This window comes from Coregonus clupeaformis, chromosome 14 (genome assembly GCF_020615455.1).
Source record: "Coregonus clupeaformis isolate EN_2021a chromosome 14, ASM2061545v1, whole genome shotgun sequence".
Classification (NCBI taxonomy): Eukaryota; Metazoa; Chordata; class Actinopteri; order Salmoniformes; family Salmonidae; genus Coregonus; species Coregonus clupeaformis.
This window is the reverse complement of record NC_059205.1, coordinates 1,726,045-1,744,975: the sequence shown is the minus strand read 5'-3', so window position 1 is coordinate 1,744,975 and position 18,931 is coordinate 1,726,045. Positions and strand designations below refer to the sequence as shown.

At 50.6% G+C, this 18,931-nt stretch overlaps 1 protein-coding gene across 2 annotated transcripts; it reads left to right on the top strand.

Moving 5' to 3' along the window:
- Window positions 1-404: 404 nt before the first annotated feature.
- LOC121580521 (E3 ubiquitin-protein ligase TRIM47) lies at window positions 405-18,314 on the top strand. Of its 2 annotated transcripts, none has more exons than XM_041895436.2 (7): window positions 405-1,088; window positions 5,725-5,820; window positions 8,653-8,886; window positions 9,131-9,290; window positions 9,700-9,774; window positions 11,757-11,879; window positions 17,903-18,314. In XM_041895436.2, exons 1-7 carry the CDS (start codon window positions 498-500, stop codon window positions 18,016-18,018), a joined length of 1,395 nt encoding a protein of 464 aa, XP_041751370.1. In that variant the 5' UTR covers window positions 405-497; the 3' UTR covers window positions 18,019-18,314. The 2 variants fall into 2 exon arrangements, with proteins under 2 accessions (XP_041751370.1, XP_041751372.1); XM_041895438.2 differs by having other exon boundaries at window positions 406-1,088; window positions 17,945-18,314.
- The last annotated feature ends 617 nt before the right edge of the window (window positions 18,315-18,931 follow it).

The following is an 18,931-nucleotide window of genomic DNA, read 5'->3' as shown; positions in this document are numbered from 1 at the left end:
ACTATTGGAGGTATTAATGTTATTATGGAGAATTGAGAGACTGGGTGTAGTAGTGAGATTCTGCTGGGTACCAGCCCATTCGGGTGTGGAAGGGAATGAAATTGTAGACCAGTTAGCCAAAAGAGCTTTGAAACTAGATATAATTGATATTAATGTTCCACTGGGTAGAGGTGAGGGATGGGGGAGGGTCTATTAGAAGTTAGTAGAGTTCTTTATTTTCTCAGAAGTACTGAGTTAGGGAGGAGGATTTAGAAATGTTGTGAACCGAGATTGACCACACACTCCAGCGCAGTAGGTGGCAGCATGCACCTTTAACGTTGGTTTGTGGACCACCATGATATCATAGAAGAAGAAGTTCGTTCTGTCACTCGCAGCCGTTGGCTTCCGCCTTCTTCTGACGACATCCCCACAGATCACACCCACCAGATCTACCTCCACTTCCTGTAAACAAAGCTCGTCTCTTTAAGTCGTTGCTGCTGCTGTTTCTGTTCGGGAAAATGGCTCAAGCTGGACTCTTCCTCGACCAAGACCAATTTAACTGTTCGATATGTCTGGATGTGCTGAGGGATCCTGTGACCATCCCGTGCGGACACAGCTACTGTTTGGTCTGTATTAAAGGCTACTGGGACCAGGACGACTATATGGGTGTTTACGGTTGTCCGCAGTGCCGCCAGAGCTTCAACCCGAGGCCTCTACTCGGCAGAAACACCATGCTAGCCGAGGTGGTGGACAAGTTCAAGAAGACTGGACTCCAAGCTGCTCCCCCGCCACAGTGCCACGCAGGACCGGGGGACGTGGAATGTGACGTGTGCACCGGGAGGAAGAACCGAGCCGTCAAGTCCTGTCTGGTGTGTCTGGCCTCCTACTGCGACACACACCTCCTGCCTCACTACGAATCAGCTGCTTTTAAGAAACACAAGCTGGTCCAGGCCTCCAAGAAACTACAGGAGACGATCTGTCCCCACCACGACAAGCTGCTTGAGGTGTATTGTCGGACCGACCAGCAGTGTATATGCTACCTGTGCATGACGGCGGAGCATAAGGGTCATGACACAGTCCTGGCGGAGACTGAGATCCAGCAAAAACAGGTAGGCTGTGATTAACTGCTCTTTGTTGTGTTGTCTCGATTCACCCAAGTCAAGCTTATAGGTTTGATCTAACCACGTATGGAATTAGAATATGATAATGGACAAGAACCTTCTTATGACGGGATAGAGGTCAGACATTTTGGTCAGGGAGTTGGTCAACCATAGCACTTCATAATTACTCTGTTCCATTACGTTACACACGAAGCCCAAATCACACGGAGAGACGGCGTCAAAATGTGCGTGCAAGAGTAGAGAGCGTCAATTCACGTAGCATATGCCAACTTCATTGTCATGAGAATCCATAATAAACAGTTGTATTTGTTATGTTCGCTATGTAGCCCTTGTGAATTAGTGTTGTGTGTGCCTTTTGACTCACCTTATATGTCCTATGGGTGCCACCGTACCTGCCTGCTCTAAACAGTTATGATGTTAGTTCACAGAATGAGAGGACGTAACTAATACAGTGGAGTTTAGTAGGATGGAGGCTCCATAGCTGTATGGATCTGTAACTAATACAGTGTAGTTTAGTAGGATGGAGGCTCCATAGCTGTATGGATCTGTAACTGCTACAGTGTAGTTTAGTAGGATGGAGGCTCCATAGCTGTATGGATCTGTAACTGCTACAGTGTAGTTTAGTAGGATGGAGGCCCCATAGCTGTATGGATCTGTAACTGCTACAGTGTAGTTTAGTAGGATGGAGGCCCCATAGCTGTATGGATCTGTAACTGCTACAGTGTAGTTTAGTAGGATGGAGGCCCCATAGCTGTATGGATCTGTAACTGCTACAGTGTAGTTTAGTAGGATGGAGGCTCCATAGCTGTATGGATCTGTAACTGCTACAGTGTAGTTTAGTAGGATGGAGGCCCCATAGCTGTATGGATCTGTAACTGCAGTGTAGTTTAGTAGGATGGAGGCCCCATAGCTGTATGGATCTGTAACTGCAGTGTAGTTTAGTAGGATGGAGGCCCCATAGCTGTATGGATCTGTAACTGCTACAAGGAGCTGTTTTAGGATTCTTTCTCTCTGATGAAAGATAAGGGCCATATGCTTAGAAAGCCGTATCGCAAGCGATTATTTTACATTTCTAAACGTTAAAACACAGCGTCGGTATTGTAGTTAACACGAGTCAGTTGTGGGTGAAGCTAATGGCTGAAAACTGTAGGAAGAAGGCAGAATGCCGCCTAGAGTTTTCGAGAGCTAGGTTTGCCAGTGCTGTGATGATATTGTGTAAAATAATGAATTTGAATAATTTATCTGCACTGCATGTTTGTTAGCTAGCCTGCCAGTTTTAGAGGAATGATTCCAATTATTGTTGTAATTAACTGCCAATATGCCAACGTTCCATTCAAACAATGCAATCAATCCACAGCCAAACACGGGCTGAAATCACAGTCAATCCACAGTCAAACACGGGCTGAAATCACAGTCAATCCACAGCCAAACACGGGCTGAAATCACAGTCAATCCACAGTCAAACACGGGCTGAAATCACAGTCAATCCACAACCAAACACGGACTGAAATCAGTTAATGATGGGACTTAGACAAGTTGTAAATGCAACAAGTACTGATATTCTCTCATATAATAACACTCACTGCTTTCAAGAACACTGAGACATTTATGATCTGTATCTACAAAGAACATTTATATAAAACCCATAGAAACTGTATTTATAATTATAATGACAATATTTCAGGCTGACTAATTCCATTACATAATTTCTGATATATCACATGCCTTTTATTTTCCTGCATAGTAAAATAACCTCCCGAGTGGCGCAGTGGTCTAAGGCGCTGCATCGCAGTGCTAACTGTGCCACTAGAGATCCTGGTTCGAATCCAGGCTCTGTTGTAGCCGGCCGTGACCGGGAGACCCATGGGGCGGTGCACAATTGGCCCAGCGTCGTCCAGGGTAGGGGAGGGAATGGCCGGCAGGGATGTAGCTCAGTTGGTAGAGCATGGCGTTTGCAACACCAGGGTTGTGGGTTCGATTCCCACGGGGGTATGAAAAATAAAAATAATGCATGCACTAACTTTAGTCATTTAGCGTCTGCTAAATGACTAAAATGTAAATCAGGATTATGCTCATTCCAATTAGACTGGTTTGGATTTCTCCCTGACCAGTGTGGCTGCCATTTTCACCCATTCTGGAACTTTGACATAGCCCCTCAAGTAATTTCATCTGCAGTTGAAGTTGGAAGTTTACATACACCTTAGCCAAATACATTTAAACTCAGTTTTTCACAATTCCTAACATTTAATCCTAGTAAAAATTCCCTGTCTTAGGTCAGTTAGGATCACCACTTTATTTTAAGAATGTTAAATGTCAGAATAATAGTAGGGAGAATGATTTATTTCAGCTTTTATTTCTTTCATCACATTCCCAGTGGGTCAGAAGTTTACATACACTCAATTGGTATTTGGTAGCATTGCCTTTAAATTGTTTAACTTGGGTCAAATGTTTCGGGTAGCCTTCCACAAGCTTCCCACACTAAGTTGGGTGAATTTTGTCCCATTCCTTCTGACAGAGCTGGTGTAACTGAGTCAGGTTTGAAGGCCTCCTTGCTCGCACACGCTTTTTCAGTTCTGCCCACACATTTTCTGTAGGATTGAGGTCAGGGCTTCGTGATGGCCACTCCAATACCTTGACTTTGTTGTCCTTAAGACATTTTGATACAACTTTGGAAGTATGCTTGGGGTCATTGTCCATTTGGAAGACCCATTTGCAACCAAGCTTTAACTTCCTGACTGATGTCTTGAGATGTTGCTTCAAAATATCCACATAATTTTCCTTCCTCATTATGCCATCTATTTTGTGAAGTGCACCAGTCCCTCCTGCAGCAAAGCACCCACACAGCATGATGCTGCCACCCCTGTGCTTCACGGTTGGGATGGTGGTCTTTGGCTTGCAAGCAACCCCCTTTTTCCTCCAAACATAACGATGGTCATTATGGCCAAACAGTTCTATTTTTGTTTCATCAGACCAGAGGACATTTGTCCAAAAAGTACGATCTTTGTCCCCATGTGCAGTTGCAAACCGTAGTCTGGCTTTTTTATGGCGGTTTTGGAGCAGTGGCTTCTTCCTTGCTGAGCGGCCTTTCAGGTTATGTCGATATAGGACTCGTTTTACTGTGGATATAGATACTTTTGTACATGTTTCCTCCAGCATCTTCACAAGGTCCTTTGCTGTTGTTCTGGGATTGATTTGCACTTTTCATCTGTAGGAGACAGAACGCGTCTCCTTCCTGAGCGGTATGACGGCTGCGTGGTCCCATGGTGTTTATACTTTACATTTACGTAATTTAGCAGACGCTCTTATCCAGAGCGACTTACAGTTAGTGAGTGCATACATTATTATTATTTTTTTTTTTCATACTGCCCACCCTGTGGGAATCGAACCCACAACGCCATGCTCTACCAACTGAGCTACATCCCTGCCGGTCATTCCCTCCCCTACCCTGGACGACGCTGGGCCAATTGTGCACCACCCCATGAGTCTCCCGGTCACGGCCGGCTACGACAGAGCCTGGATTCGAACCAGGATCTCTAGTGGCACAGCTAGCACTGCGATGCAGTGCCTTAGACCACTGCGCCACTCATCTTGCATACTATTGTTTGTACAGATGAACGTGGTACCTTCAGGCGTTTGGAAATTGCTCCCAAGGATGAACCAGACTTGTGAAGGTCTACCTTTTTTTTTTTTTCTGAGGTCTTGGCTGATTTCTTTTGATTTTCCCATGATGTCAAGCTAAGAGGCACTGAGTTTGAAGATAGGCCTTGAAATACATCCACAGGTACACCTCCAATTGACTCAAATTATGTCAATTAGCCTATCAGAAACTTCCTAAGCCATGACATCATTTTCTGGAATTTTCCAAGCTGTTTAAGGCACAGTCAACTTAGTGTATGTAAACTTCTGACCCACTGGAATTGTAATACAGTGAATTATAAGTGAAAGAATCTGTCTGTAAACAATTGTTGGAAAAATTACTTGTGTCATGCACAAAGTAGATGTCCTAACCGACTTGCCAAAACTATAGTTTGTTAACAAGACATTTGTGGAGTGGTTGAAAAACGAGTTTTAATGACTCCAACCTACGTGTTTGTAAACTTCCGACATCAACTGAATGTCCTAATGAGTAAAATACTATCAACAATTTTAATCTGCTTTGAGACCAATGTGAATCAGTTGAAGGTGCAATCTGGGATTCAAACAACAACAAAGCTGTCAGCCCTACACATGGTACGGTAAAGAGCTGAGGGGATGGGGGTGAAGACAGTGGCTATATAACATGGCATTATAGCATTCATTTAAAAGTCCTAAAAAGGATTATCAGTCCCAGACTACCCTTTAAAGTTATAGTTCAAATCAATGGCAGGTAGCTTAGTGGTTAAGAGCGTTGTACCAGTAACCGAAAGGTCGCTGGTTCTAATCCCCAAGCCGACTAGGTGAAAAATCTGTCGCTGTGCCCTTGAGCAAGGCACTTAAGCCTAATTGCTCCTGTAAGTCGCTCTGGATAAGAGCGTCTGCTAAATGACCAATTGATTTATTTAATTTAATGTTTATATCGTGAAGCTAATGATCTTTTCTGTCTGTCGGTCTCTGTCTCTCTGTCCATCTGTCCACTTCTCTTCAGAGCCAGCTGGGGGAGCTGAAGAGGGGGTTTCAGCAGAGGATCCAGGAGAGGGAGAAGGACGTGCAGGAACTGAGACAGGCCATCAGCGCTCTCACTGTGAGTATCTGTCTGTCTGAGACAGGCCATCAGCGCTCTCACTGTGAGTATCTGTCTGTCTGAGACAGGCCATCAGCGCTCTCACTGTGAGTATCTGTCTGTCTGACAGGCCATCAGCGCTCTCACTGTGAGTATCTGTCTGTCTGAGACAGGCCATCAGCTCTCTCACTGTGAGTATCTGTCTGTCTGACAGGCCATCAGCGCTCTCACTGTGAGTATCTGTCTGTCTGAGACAGGCCATCAGCGCTCTCACTGTGAGTATCTGTCTGTCTGAGACAGGCCATCAGCGCTCTCACTGTGAGTATCTGTCTGTCTGAGACAGGCCATCAGCGCTCTCACTGTGAGTATCTGTCTGTCTGAGACAGGCCATCAGCGCTCTCACTGTGAGTATCTGTCTGTCTGACAGGCCATCAGCGCTCTCACTGTGAGTATCTGTCTGTCTGAGACAGGCCATCAGCGCTCTCACTGTGAGTATCTGTCTGTCTGAGACAGGCCATCAGCGCTCTCACTGTGAGTATCTGTCTGTCTGAGACAGGCCATCAGCGCTCTCACTGTGAGTATCTGTCTGTCTGAGACAGGCCATCAGCGCTCTCACTGTGAGTATCTGTCTGTCTGAGACAGGCCATCAGCTCTCTCACTGTGAGTATCTGTCTGTCTGAGACAGGCCATCAGCTCTCTCACTGTGAGTATCTGTCTGTCTGAGACAGGCCATCAGCGCTCTCACTGTGAGTATCTGTCTGTCTGAGACAGGCCATCAGCTCTCTCACTGTGAGTATCTGTCTGTCTGAGACAGACCATCAGCGCTCTCACTGTGAGTATCTGTCTGTCTGAGACAGGCCATCAGCGCTCTCACTGTGAGTATCTGTCTGTCTAACGATGACAGAAAGCCGTTGCAGGTTCTCCTGAGTAACAGACTGGGCCACACCAGGCTTGACACTAAACTGCTGTCTATTTCTGTTAGTATTGATTTAACATATTTGATCATTAAATTATTTACATTTACATCATTTAGCAGACGCTCTTATCCAGAGCGACTTACAAATTGAAGGACAGTGCTAAATGGCCAATACTTTCTCACACACTCTAAAAATCAGGGTTGTGTTCATTACATTTACATTTACAAATTGGTGCATTCACCTTATGATAGCCAGTGGGACAACCACTTTACAATATTTTTTTTTTTTTTAAATTTAATTTAGTGTATTTTTTATTTTCATTTGTTTTATATATTTGTATTTCTTTTATTTATTATTATTTATTATTTTTATTATTGTTATAATTTTTTTGGGGGGGTTGGGGTAAGGCGGGGGTAGGAGGATTACTTTTATCCTATCCCAGGTATTCCTTAAAGAGGTGGGGTTTCAAGTGTCTCCGGAAGGTGGTGAGTGACTCCGCTGTCCTGGCGTCGTGAGGGAGCTTGTTCCACCATTGGGGTGCCAGAGCAGCGAACAGTTTTGACTGGGCTGAGTGGGAATTGTGCTTCCGCAGAGGAAGGGGAGCCAGCAGGCCAGAGGTGGATGAACGCAATGCCCTCGTTTGGATGTAGGGACTGATCAGAGTCTGAAGGTAAGAATGTGCCGTTCCCCTCACAGCTCCGTAGGCAAGCACCATGGTCTTGTAGCAGATGCGAGCTTCAACTGGAAGCCAGTGGAGTGTGCGGAGGAGCGGGGTGACATGAGAGAACTTGGGAAGGTTGAACACCAGACGGGCTGCAGCGTTCTGGATGAGTTGTAGGGGTTTAATGGCACAGGCAGGGAGGCCAGCCAACAGCGAGTTGCAGTAATCCAGACGGGAGATGACAAGTGCCTGGATTAGGACCTGTGCCACTTCCTGTGTAAGGCAGGGTTGTACTCTGCGAATGTTGTAGAGCATGAACGTACAGGATCGGGTCACCGCTTTGATGTTAGCGGAGAACGACAGGGTGTTGTCCAGGGTCACGCCAAGGTTCTTTGCACTCTGGGAGGAGGACACAACGGAGTTGTCAACCGTGATGGCGAGATCATGGAGCGGGCAGTCCTTCCCCGGGAGGAAGAGCAGCTCCGTGTTGCCGAGGTTCATCTTGAGGTGGTGATCCGACATCCACACTGATATGTCTGCCAGACATGCAGAGATGCGATTTGCCACCTGGTTATCAGAAGGGGGAAAGGAGAAGATTAGTTGTGTGTCGTCTGCGTAGCAATGATAGGAGAGACCATGTGAGGATATGACAGAGCCAAGTGACTTGGTGTATAGAGAGAATAGGAGAGGGCCTAGAACTGAGCCCTGGGGGACACCAGTGGTGAGAGCACGTGGTGCGGAGACAGATTCTTGCCACGCCACCTGGTAGGAGCGACCTGTCAGGTAGGACGCAATCCAAGAGTGAGCCGCGCCGGAGATGCCCAACTCGGAGAGGGTGGAGAGGAGGATCTGATGGTTCACAGTATCAAAGGCAGCAGATAGGTCTAGAAGGATAGGAGAGGAGAGAGAGTTAGCTTTAGCAGTGCGGAGAGCCTCCGTGACACAGAGAAGAGCAGTCTCAGTTGAATGACCAGTCTTGAAACCTGACTGGTTTGGATCAAGAAGGTCATTCTGAGAGAGATAGCAGGAGAGTTGGCTATAGACGACACGCTCAAGAGTTTTGGAGAGAAAAGAAAGAAGGGTTACTGGTCTGTAGTTGTTGACATCGGAGGGTTCGAGTGTAGGTTTTTTGAGGAGGGGTGCAACTCTCGCTTTCTTGAAATGTATAATGTAAAATATATAATGAGGCTTCAGACTTAGACAATATTACATTAGTACATTAGATATATTCAGGAGCTCTAGAGACGTCTGCTGTCCCTCTGTGTCCCCCTCCAGCGCTCAGCGCGGTCGGCCGTGGAGGACAGTGAGAGGGTGTTTACAGAGCTGATCCGCTCCATGGAGCTGAAGAGGTTCGAGGTGAGGGAGCTGATCAGAGCCCAGGAGAAGACTGCTGTCAGCCAAGCCGAAGGACTGCTGGCCAAACTGGAGCAGGAGATGTCTGAGCTGAGGAGGAGAGACGCTGAGCTGGAGCAGCTGTCACACACTGAGGACCACATCTTCTTCCTCCAGGTAACTGATGAAGAGGAGGTCCTGTTAATGCCACCGTCAGCCAGAGACGACTGATGCAGAGTTTCAAATCGACCCCTGAACTGTTGGGCTTGAGGTCGATTTGTAATTCAGTATTAATGGTAACTTTATAGAATGGCACCAGAGTTTGGGTATCCACCTGGCCATGCTACGTCTCCCTGATATTTAGGATCATTAGCACATCAACAGTGTTTGATGACTCTCTAACCTGTCTATGTTGTTGTAGAGCTGTCAGTCTCTGAACTCCTCTCCTGTGATTGGAGGCCTGCCATCCGTGACCTTCGACCCCAACTTCACCTTTAACATGGTGATGTCATCAGTAGCTGACTTCAGAGGGCTCCTGGAGGAGGTGTGTCAGGGGAGCTTCATCAGCATCTACGAGAAAGGTACAGAACCATTCGTCTACTGAGAAAGGTACAGAACCATTCGTCTACTGAGAAAGGTACAGAACCATTCGTCTACTGAGAAAGGTACAGAACCATTCGTCTACTGAGAAAGGTGACAGAGAGAACCTCTTCTTTAACTTGAAGTTAAACAGAGAGAAAAGTAAAGTGGCAACTTTAAAAAAAGATGTATATTGTATATAGTTATTTTTTCGCACACAAAAAAATTTGATACTGGAAGTTAACCAGAAATAGTCAGCACCTGTTCTCAACGGATAGGCCTTATTGATTAATTTATTATTCTGAGAAGTATGCAGGGGTCATACAGTACCCTGAGCAAATACAGCAGACTGGGGAACTGGACAACTGTTCTTTTATACCTAATATACTGTCAACACTGTCTGTGTTCCAGTGAGAGAGGTGTCTATAGTAGAGTCTCCAGAACCCCCCAGCTGCTTCCAGACTGATCCAACACAACCAACAGCATGTGAGTTACTGTGCACCTCTAATCTACCTCCAATCTACCTCCAATCTACCTCCAATCTACCTCTAATCTACCTCTAATCTACCTCCAATCTACCTCTAATCTACCTCCAATCTACCTCTAATCTACCTCCAATCTACCTCCAATCTACCTCCAATCTACCTCCAATCTACCTCTAATCTACAGTGAGGGAAATCCCCTGCTGATTTTGTACGTTTGCCCACTGACAAAGAAATGATCAGTCTATAATTTGAATGGTAGGTTTATTTGAACAGTGAGAGACAGAATAACAACAACAAAATCCAGAAAAACGCATGTAAAAAATGTTATAAATTGATTTGCATTTTAATGAGGGAAATAAGTATTTGACCCCCTCTGCAAAACATGACTTAGTACTTGGTGGCAAAACCCTTGTTGGCAATCACAGAGGTCAGACGTTTCTTGTAGTTGGCCACCAGGTTTGCATACATCTCAGGAGGGATTTTGTCCCACTCCTCTTTGCAGATCTTCTCCAAGTCATTAAGGTTTCGAGGCTGACGTTTGGCAACTCGAACCTTCAGCTCCCTCCGCAGATTTTCTATGGGATTAAGGTCTGGAGACTGGCTAGGCCACTCCAGGACCTTAATGTGCTTCTTCTTGAGCCACTCCTTTGTTGCCTTGGCTGTGTGTTTTGGGTCATTGTCATGCTGTAATACCCATCCACAACCCATTTTCAATGCCCTGGCTGAGGGAAGGAGGTTCTCACCCAAGATTTGATGGTACATGGCCCCGTCCATCGTCCCTTTGATGCGGTGAAGTTGTCCTGTCCCCTTAGCAGAAAAACACCCCGAAAGCATAATGTTTCCACCTCCATGTTTGACGGTGAGGATGGTGTTCTTTGGGTCATAGGCAGCATTCCTCCTCCTCCAAACACAGCGAGTTGAGTTGATGCCAAAGAGCTCAATTTTGGTCTCATCTGACCACAACACTTTCACCCAGTTCTCCTCTGAATCAGTCAGATGTTAATTGGCAAACTTCAGACGGCCTGTATATGTACTTTCTTGAGCAGGGGGACCTTGCGGACGCTGCAGGATTTCAGTCCTTCACAACGTAGTGTGTTACCAATTGTTTTCTTGGTGACTATGGTCCCAGCTGCCTTGAGATCATTGACAAGATCCTCCCGTGTAGTTCTGGGCTGATTCCTCACCGTTCTCATGATCATTGAAACTCCACGAGGTGAGATCTTGCATGGAGCCCCAGGCCGAGGGAGATTGACAGTTCTTTTGTGTTTCTTCCATTTGCGAATAATCGCACCAACTGTTGTCACCTTCTCACCAAGCTGCTTGGCGATGGTCTTGTAGCCCATTCCAGCCTTGTGTAGGTCTACAATCTTGCCCCTGACATCCTTGGAGAGATCTTTGGTCTTGGCCATGGTGGAGAGTTTGGAATCTGATTGAATGATTGCTTCTGTGGACAGGTGTCTTTTATACAGGTAACAAGCTGAGATTAGGAGCACTCCCTTTATGAGTGTGCTCCTAATCTCAGCTCGTTACCTGTATAAAAGACACCTGGGAGCCAGAAATCTTTCTGATTGAGAGGGGGTTAAATATTTATTTCCCTCATTAAAATGCAAATCAATTTATAACATTTTTGACATGCGTTTTTCTGGATTTTGTTGTTGTTATTCTGTCTCTCACTGTTCAAATAAACCTACCATTAAAATTATAGACTGATCATTTCTTTGTCAGTGGGCAAACGTACAAAATCAGCAGGGGATCAAATACTTTCTTCCCTCGCTGTACCTCTAATCTACCTCCAATCTACCTTCTATCTCTAATGTAATGATTGAACCACTTCGGATCTACATGCAGTGCTTAGGTCAGTTGGTTCTGTGTTTCTGGCACTGGGCCTAGCAGTTGTTTCTGGACTCGTCTGTTTGGGACTGGGCCTAGGAGTTGTTTGTGGGCGTTGCCTATGTTCTGACTGTTCTGTCTCCTCCTACCTAGTGGTGGCTCCTCCCCCAGCTACGGCTGCAGTAGAGCAGAGCTCGAGCGGGGGGGGTCTCAACCCCTTCCTCAGCCCCGGAGCTGCAGTCCCCACATTCGGGGGCTTCGCGTTCTCACCCTTCGGTAAGTAGAAACCAAATAGTAGATAATACTGAAACCAACCTCACCAGTACTGGATGGTTTTACAACGATGTGAAGACTTGCTCTACCCCTTTTGTTCGAGGGAGACCTGTCAGATAAACCTGAAAGGTAGTTGTAGGAGCTAGTTGTAGGAGCTAGTTGTAGGAGCTAGTTGTAGGAGCTAGTTGTAGGAGCTAGTTGTAGGAGCTAGTTGTAGGAGCTAGTTGAGCTAGTTGTAGGAGCTAGTTGTAGGAGCTAGTTGAGCTAGTTGTAGGAGCTAGTTGTAGGAGCTAGTTGTAGGAGCTAGTTGAGCTAGTTGTAGGAGCTAGTTGTAGGAGCTAGTTGTAGGAGCTAGTTGTAGGAGCTAGTTGTAGGAGCTAGTTGTAGGAGCTAGTTGTAGGAGCTAGTTGTAGGAGCTAGTTGTAGGAGCTAGTTGTAGGAGCTAGTTGTAGGTCTACAGTATTGTAACATGACTCAGCCATCCCCTACAGCAGTGTTTCTCAACTCCAGTCCTCCAGGACCCCCAACAGCCCAACTCCAGTCTCCCAACAGCCCAACTCCAGTCTCCCAACAGCCCAACTCCAGTCTCCCAACAGCCCAACTCCAGTCTCCCAACAGCCCAACTCCAGTCCCCCAACAGCCCAACTCCAGTCCCCCCAACAGCCCAACTCCAGTCCCCCCAACAGCCCAACTCCAGTCCTCTAGTCCCCCCAACAGCCCAACTCCAGTCTCCCAACAGCCCAACTCCAGTCTCCCAACAGCCCAACTCCAGTCTCCCAACAGCCCAACTCCAGTCTCCCAACAGCCCAACTCCAGTCTCCCAACAGCCCAACTCCAGTCCTCTAGTCCCCCCAACAGCCCAACTCCAGTCTCCCAACAGCCCAACTCCAGTCTCCCAACAGCCCAACTCCAGTCTCCCAACAGCCCAACTCCAGTCTCCCAACAGCCCAACTCCAGTCTCCCAACAGCCCAACTCCAGTCTCCCAACAGCCCAACTCCAGTCCCCCCAACAGCCCAACTCCAGTCCTCCAGTACCCCCCCAACAGCCCAACTCCAGTCTCCCAACAGCCCAACTCCAGTCTCCCAACAGCCCAACTCCAGTACCCCCAACAGCCCAACTCCAGTCCTCTAGTCCCCCCAACAGCCCAACTCCAGTCTCCCAACAGCCCAACTCCAGTCCTCCATGACCCCCAACAGCCCAACTCCAGTCCTCCAGGACCCCCAACAGCCCAACTCCAGTCCTCCAGTACCCCCAACAGCCCAACTCCAGTCCCCCCAACAGCCCAACTCCAGTCCCCCCAACAGCCCAACTCCAGTCCCCCCAACAGCCCAACTCCAGTCCTCCAGGACCCCCAACAGCCCAACTCCAGTCCTCCAGAACCCCCAACAGCCCAACTCCAGTCCTCCAGGACCCCCAACAGCCCAACTCCAGTCCTCCAGTACCCCCAACAGCCCAACTCCAGTCCTCCAGGACCCCCAACAGCCCAACTCCAGTCCTCCAGTACCCCCAACAGCCCAACTCCAGTCCTCCAGTATCCCCAACAGCCCAACTCCAGTCCCCCCAACAGCCCAACTCCAGTCCTCCAGGACCCCCAACAGCCCAACTCCAGTCCTCCAGTACCCCCAACAGCCCAACTCCAGTCCTCCAGTACCCCCAACAGCCCAACTCCAGTCCTCCAGTACCCCCAACAGCCCAACTCCAGTCCTCCAGTACCCCCAACAGCCCAACTCCAGTCCTCCAGTATCCCCAACAGCCCAACTCCAGTCCCCCCAACAGCCCAACTCCAGTCCCCCCAACAGCCCAACTCCAGTCCCCCCAACAGCCCAACTCCAGTCCCCCAACAGCCCAACTCCAGTCCCCCCAACAGCCCAACTCCAGTCCTCCAGTATCCCCAACAGCCCAACTCCAGTCCTCCGGTATCCCCAACAGCCCAACTCCAGTCCTCCAGTACCCCCCAACAGCCCAACTCCAGTACCCCCAACAGCCCAACTCCAGTCCCCCCAACAGCCCAACTCCAGTCCTCCAGTACCCCCAACAGCCCAACTCCAGTCACCCCAACAGCCCAACTCCAGTCCTCCAGTACCCCCAACAGCCCAACTCCAGTCCTCCAGTACCCCGAACAGCCCAACTCCAGTCCCCCAACAGCCCAACTCCAGTCCTCCCAACAGCCCAACTCCAGTCCCCCCAACAGCCCAACTCCAGTCCCCCCAACAGCCCAACTCCAGTCCCCCCAACAGCCCAACTCCAGTCCTCCAGTACCCCAACAGCCCAACTCCAGTACCCCCAACAGCCCAACTCCAGTCCTCCAGGACGCCCAACTCCAGTCCTCCAGTACCCCAACAGCCCAACTCCAGTCCTCCAGGATCCCCAACAGCCCAACTCCAGTCCTCCAGGACCCCCAACAGCCCAACTCCAGTCCTCCAGTACCCCAACAGCCCAACGCCAGTCCTCCAGTACCCTAACAGCCCAACTCCAGTCCTCCAGTACCCCCAACAGCCCAACTCCAGTCCCCCAGGACCCCCAACAGCCCAACTCCAGTCCTCCAGGACCCCCAACAGCCCAACTCCAGTCCTCCAGGACCCCCAACAGCCCAACTCCAGTCCTCCAGTCCCCCCAACAGCCCAACTCCAGTCCTCCAGTCCCCCCAACAGCCCAACTCCAGTCCTCCAGGACCCCCAACAGCCCAACTCCAGTCCTCCAGTCCCCCCAACAGCCCAACTCCAGTCCCCCAGGACCCCCAACAGCCCAACTCCAGTCCCCCAGGACCCCCAACAGCCCAACTCCAGTCCTCCAGGACCCCCAACAGCCCAACTCCAGTCCTCCAGGACCCCCAACAGCCCAACTCCAGTCCTCCAGTCCCCCAACAGCCCAACTCCAGTCCTCCAGTCCCCCAACAGCCCAACTCCAGTCCCCCAGGACCCCCAACAGCCCAACTCCAGTCCCCCAGGACCCCCAACAGCCCAACTCCAGTCCTCCAGGACCCCCAACAGCCCAACTCCAGTCCTCCAGTCCCCCCAACAGCCCAACTCCAGTCCTCCAGTACCCCCAACAGCCCAACTCCAGTCCTCCAGTACCCCCAACAGCCCAACTCCAGTCCTCCAGTCCCCCCAACAGCCCAACTCCAGTCCTCCAGTACCCCCAACAGCCCAACTCCAGTCCTCCAGTCCCCCCAACAGCCCAACTCCAGTCCTCCAGGACCCCCAACAGCCCAACTCCAGTCCTCCAGGACCCCCAACAGCCCAACTCCAGTCCTCCAGTACCCCCAACAGCCCAACTCCAGTCCCCCAGGCCCCCCAACAGCCCAACTCCAGTCCTCCAGGACCCCCAACAGCCCAACTCTAGTCCTCCAGGACCCCCAACAGCCCAACTCCAGTCCTCCAGTACCCCCAACAGCCCAACTCCAGTCCCCCAGGACCCCCAACAGCCCAACTCCAGTCCTCCAGGACCCCCAACAGCCCAACTCCAGTCCTCCAGGACCCCCAACAGCCCAACTCCAGTCCTCCAGTACCCCCAACAGCCCAACTCCAGTCCTCCAGTATCCCCAACAGCCCAAATCCAGTCCTCCAGGACCCCCAACAGCCCAACTCCAGTCCTCCAGTATCCCCAACAGCCCAACTCCAGTCCCCCAACAGCCCAACTCCAGTCCCCCCAACAGCCCAACTCCAGTCCCCCCAACAGCCCAACTCCAGTCCCCCAACAGCCCAACTCCAGTCCCCCAACAGCCCAACTCCAGTCCTCCAGTATCCCCAACAGCCCAACTCCAGTCCTCCGGTATCCCCAACAGCCCAACTCCAGTCCTCCAGTACCCCCCAACAGCCCAACTCCAGTACCCCCCAACAGCCCAACTCCAGTCCCCCAACAGCCCAACTCCAGTCCTCCAGTACCCCCAACAGCCCAACTCCAGTCCCCCCAACAGCCCAACTCCAGTCCTCCAGTACCCCCAACAGCCCAACTCCAGTCCTCCAGTACCCCGAACAGCCCAACTCCAGTCCCCCCAACAGCCCAACTCCAGTCCTCCCAACAGCCCAACTCCAGTCCCCCCAACAGCCCAACTCCAGTCCCCCCAACAGCCCAACTCCAGTCCCCCCAACAGCCCAACTCAGTCCTCCAGTACCCCAACAGCCCAACTCCAGTACCCCCCAACAGCCCAACTCCAGTCCTCCAGGACGCCCAACTCCAGTCCTCCAGTACCCCAACAGCCCAACTCCAGTCCTCCAGGATCCCCAACAGCCCAACTCCAGTCCTCCAGGACCCCCAACAGCCCAACTCCAGTCCTCCAGTACCCCAACAGCCCAACGCCAGTCCTCCAGTACCCTAACAGCCCAACTCCAGTCCTCCAGTACCCCCAACAGCCCAACTCCAGTCCCCCAGGACCCCCAACAGCCCAACTCCAGTCCTCCAGGACCCCCAACAGCCCAACTCCAGTCCTCCAGGACCCCCAACAGCCCAACTCCAGTCCTCCAGTCCCCCAACAGCCCAACTCCAGTCCTCCAGTCCCCCCAACAGCCCAACTCCAGTCCTCCAGGCCCCCCAACAGCCCAACTCCAGTCCTCCAGTCCCCCCAACAGCCCAACTCCAGTCCTCCAGTCCCCCAACAGCCCAACTCCAGTCCTCCAGTCCCCCCAACAGCCCAACTCCAGTCCTCCAGTCCCCCAACAGCCCAACTCCAGTCCTCCAGTCCCCCAACAGCCCAACTCCAGTCCCCCAGGACCCCCAACAGCCCAACTCCAGTCCCCCAGGACCCCCAACAGCCCAACTCCAGTCCTCCAGGACCCCCAACAGCCCAACTCCAGTCCTCCAGTCCCCCAACAGCCCAACTCCAGTCCTCCAGTACCCCCCAACAGCCCAACTCCAGTCCTCCAGGACCCCCAACAGCCCAACTCCAGTCCTCCAGGACCCCCAACAGCCCAACTCCAGTCCTCCAGTACCCCCCAACAGCCCAACTCCAGTCCCCCAGGACCCCCAACAGCCCAACTCCAGTCCTCCAGGACCCCCAACAGCCCAACTCCAGTCCTCCAGGACCCCCAACAGCCCAACTCCAGTCCTCCAGTACCCCCCAACAGCCCAACTCCAGTCCCCCAGGACCCCCAACAGCCCAACTCCAGTCCTCCAGTATCCCCAACAGCCCAACTCCAGTCCTCCAGGACCCCCAACAGCCCAACTCCAGTCCTCCAGTACCCCCAACAGCCCAACTCCAGTCCTCCAGTATCCCCAACAGCCCAAATCCAGTCCTCCAGGACCCCCAACAGCCCAACTCCAGTCCTCCAGTATCCCCAACAGCCCAACTCCAGTCCTCCAGTCCCCCAACAGCCCAACTCCAGTCCTCCAGTCCCCCAACAGCCCAACTCCAGTCCCCCCAACAGCCCAACTCCAGTCCCCCCAACAGCCCAACTCCAGTCCTCCAGTACCCCCCAACAGCCCAACTCCAGTCCTCCAGTATCCCCAACAGCCCAAATCCAGTCCTCCAGGACCCCCAACAGCATACATTTTTTTTTGTAAAACCTGAAAAACGCACCTGATTCTACTCATTGAGGGCTTATTGATAAGTTGAATCAGGTGTGCTGTTGGGAGGACTGGAGTTGGGCTGTTGGGGGTACTGGAGGACTGGAGTTGGGCTGTTGGGGGTACTGGAGGACTGGAGTTGGGCTGTTGGGGGTACTGGAGGACTGGAGTTGGGCTGTTGGGGGTCCTGGAGGACTGGAGTTGGGAAACACTACCCTAGGGCTCCCGAGTGGCGCAGCGGTCTAAGGCACTGCATCACAGTGCTTGAGGCGTCACTACAGACCCCCTGGTTCGATTCCAGGCTGTATCACAACCGGCCGTGATTGGGAGTCCCATAGGGCGGTGCACAATTGGCCCAGCGTCGTCCGGGTTTGGCCGGTGTAGGCCGTCATTGTGAATAAGAATTTGTTCTTAACTGACTTGCCTAGTTAAATAAAGGGAAAATCAATATGATACCTCTCTGTCCCAGGTTGGGGGTAGTTCTACAGTAAAGTGAAGACGTCACTATACCTCTCTGTCCCAGGTTCTCCGAGAGTTATGCTGAGTAACTCTTCTGTCGTCTCAGGATCCAAGCTCTCCTCCAACGGCTCCAGACAGAGGATGATGCAGCGCAAGTCACACCCACGCAGGAAGCTGTAACTCAGGCAGAGAGAAGGGATCTGCAGAGGAGAGTGAGAGGGGAGACCAAAGCAGAGGGTGTGACTGTGTTGACTGGAAGACCGATGGGAGAGGACCAGACCTCTCTCTGTCAGACATAATGTATTCACCTGATCAATCAGTGCCTGTTACTTTCAACACATACAGTGATACAGTATTACCTTTTTAAAGACATAATTTACACACAAACATTCAGAGATCTGTAATCATAATAAATCAGTCTGTAATGAATGCTTTTAACAGTGACAGGATGAAATACAAACACATTTGCTTTTAAACTCTTGTCTGTCTTCTTTCTTGTGGTGTATTCATTAGTGGGACACTGTTGCTAAATGTTTAGGTCTGTTTGCTTCCGTTTGGTTCCTAGTGAATACAACTTGTGTTTTACTATAGCTGGCATCACAACACAAACAGGCCTAAGGAGGAAGTTCCTCAACAAGCAGTGTCATGTTCCGTGTTACACAGATAATAAATCGCTGTGATACACAGAGAGCATGGTACTGTAGTGGTAAATACGCCTTAACAAGCCTAAACATTATCATGAGTTGGAGCGATGTGTTCGGGTTAGCGTGTAGTCGGAGAAAAGGAACCAGACTAACCAGTCCACAGGAACCAGACTAACCAGTCCACAGGAACCAGACTAACCAGTCCACAGGAACCAGACTAACCAGTCCACAGGAACCGGGAACCAGACTAACCAGTCCACAGGAACCAGACTAACCAGTCCACAGGAACCAGACCAACCAGTCCACAGGAACCGGGAACCAGACTAACCAGTCCACAGGAACCAGACTAACCAGTCCACAGGAACCAGACTAACCAGTCCACAGGAACCAGACCAACCAGTCCACAGGAACCGGGAACCAGACCAACCAGTCCGCAGGAACCAGACTAA

Coding starts and splice junctions, on each gene's coding strand:
- LOC121580521 (XM_041895436.2), top strand. CDS start 498: ATGGCTCAAGCTGGACTCTTCCTCGACCAAGACCAATTTAACTGTTCG. Junction 8,887..9,130: donor ACCACATCTTCTTCCTCCAG/GTAACTGATGAA, acceptor ATGTTGTTGTAG/AGCTGTCAGTCTCTGAACTC. Junction 11,880..17,902: donor CTTCGCGTTCTCACCCTTCG/GTAAGTAGAAAC, acceptor TCTCTGTCCCAG/GTTCTCCGAGAGTTATGCTG.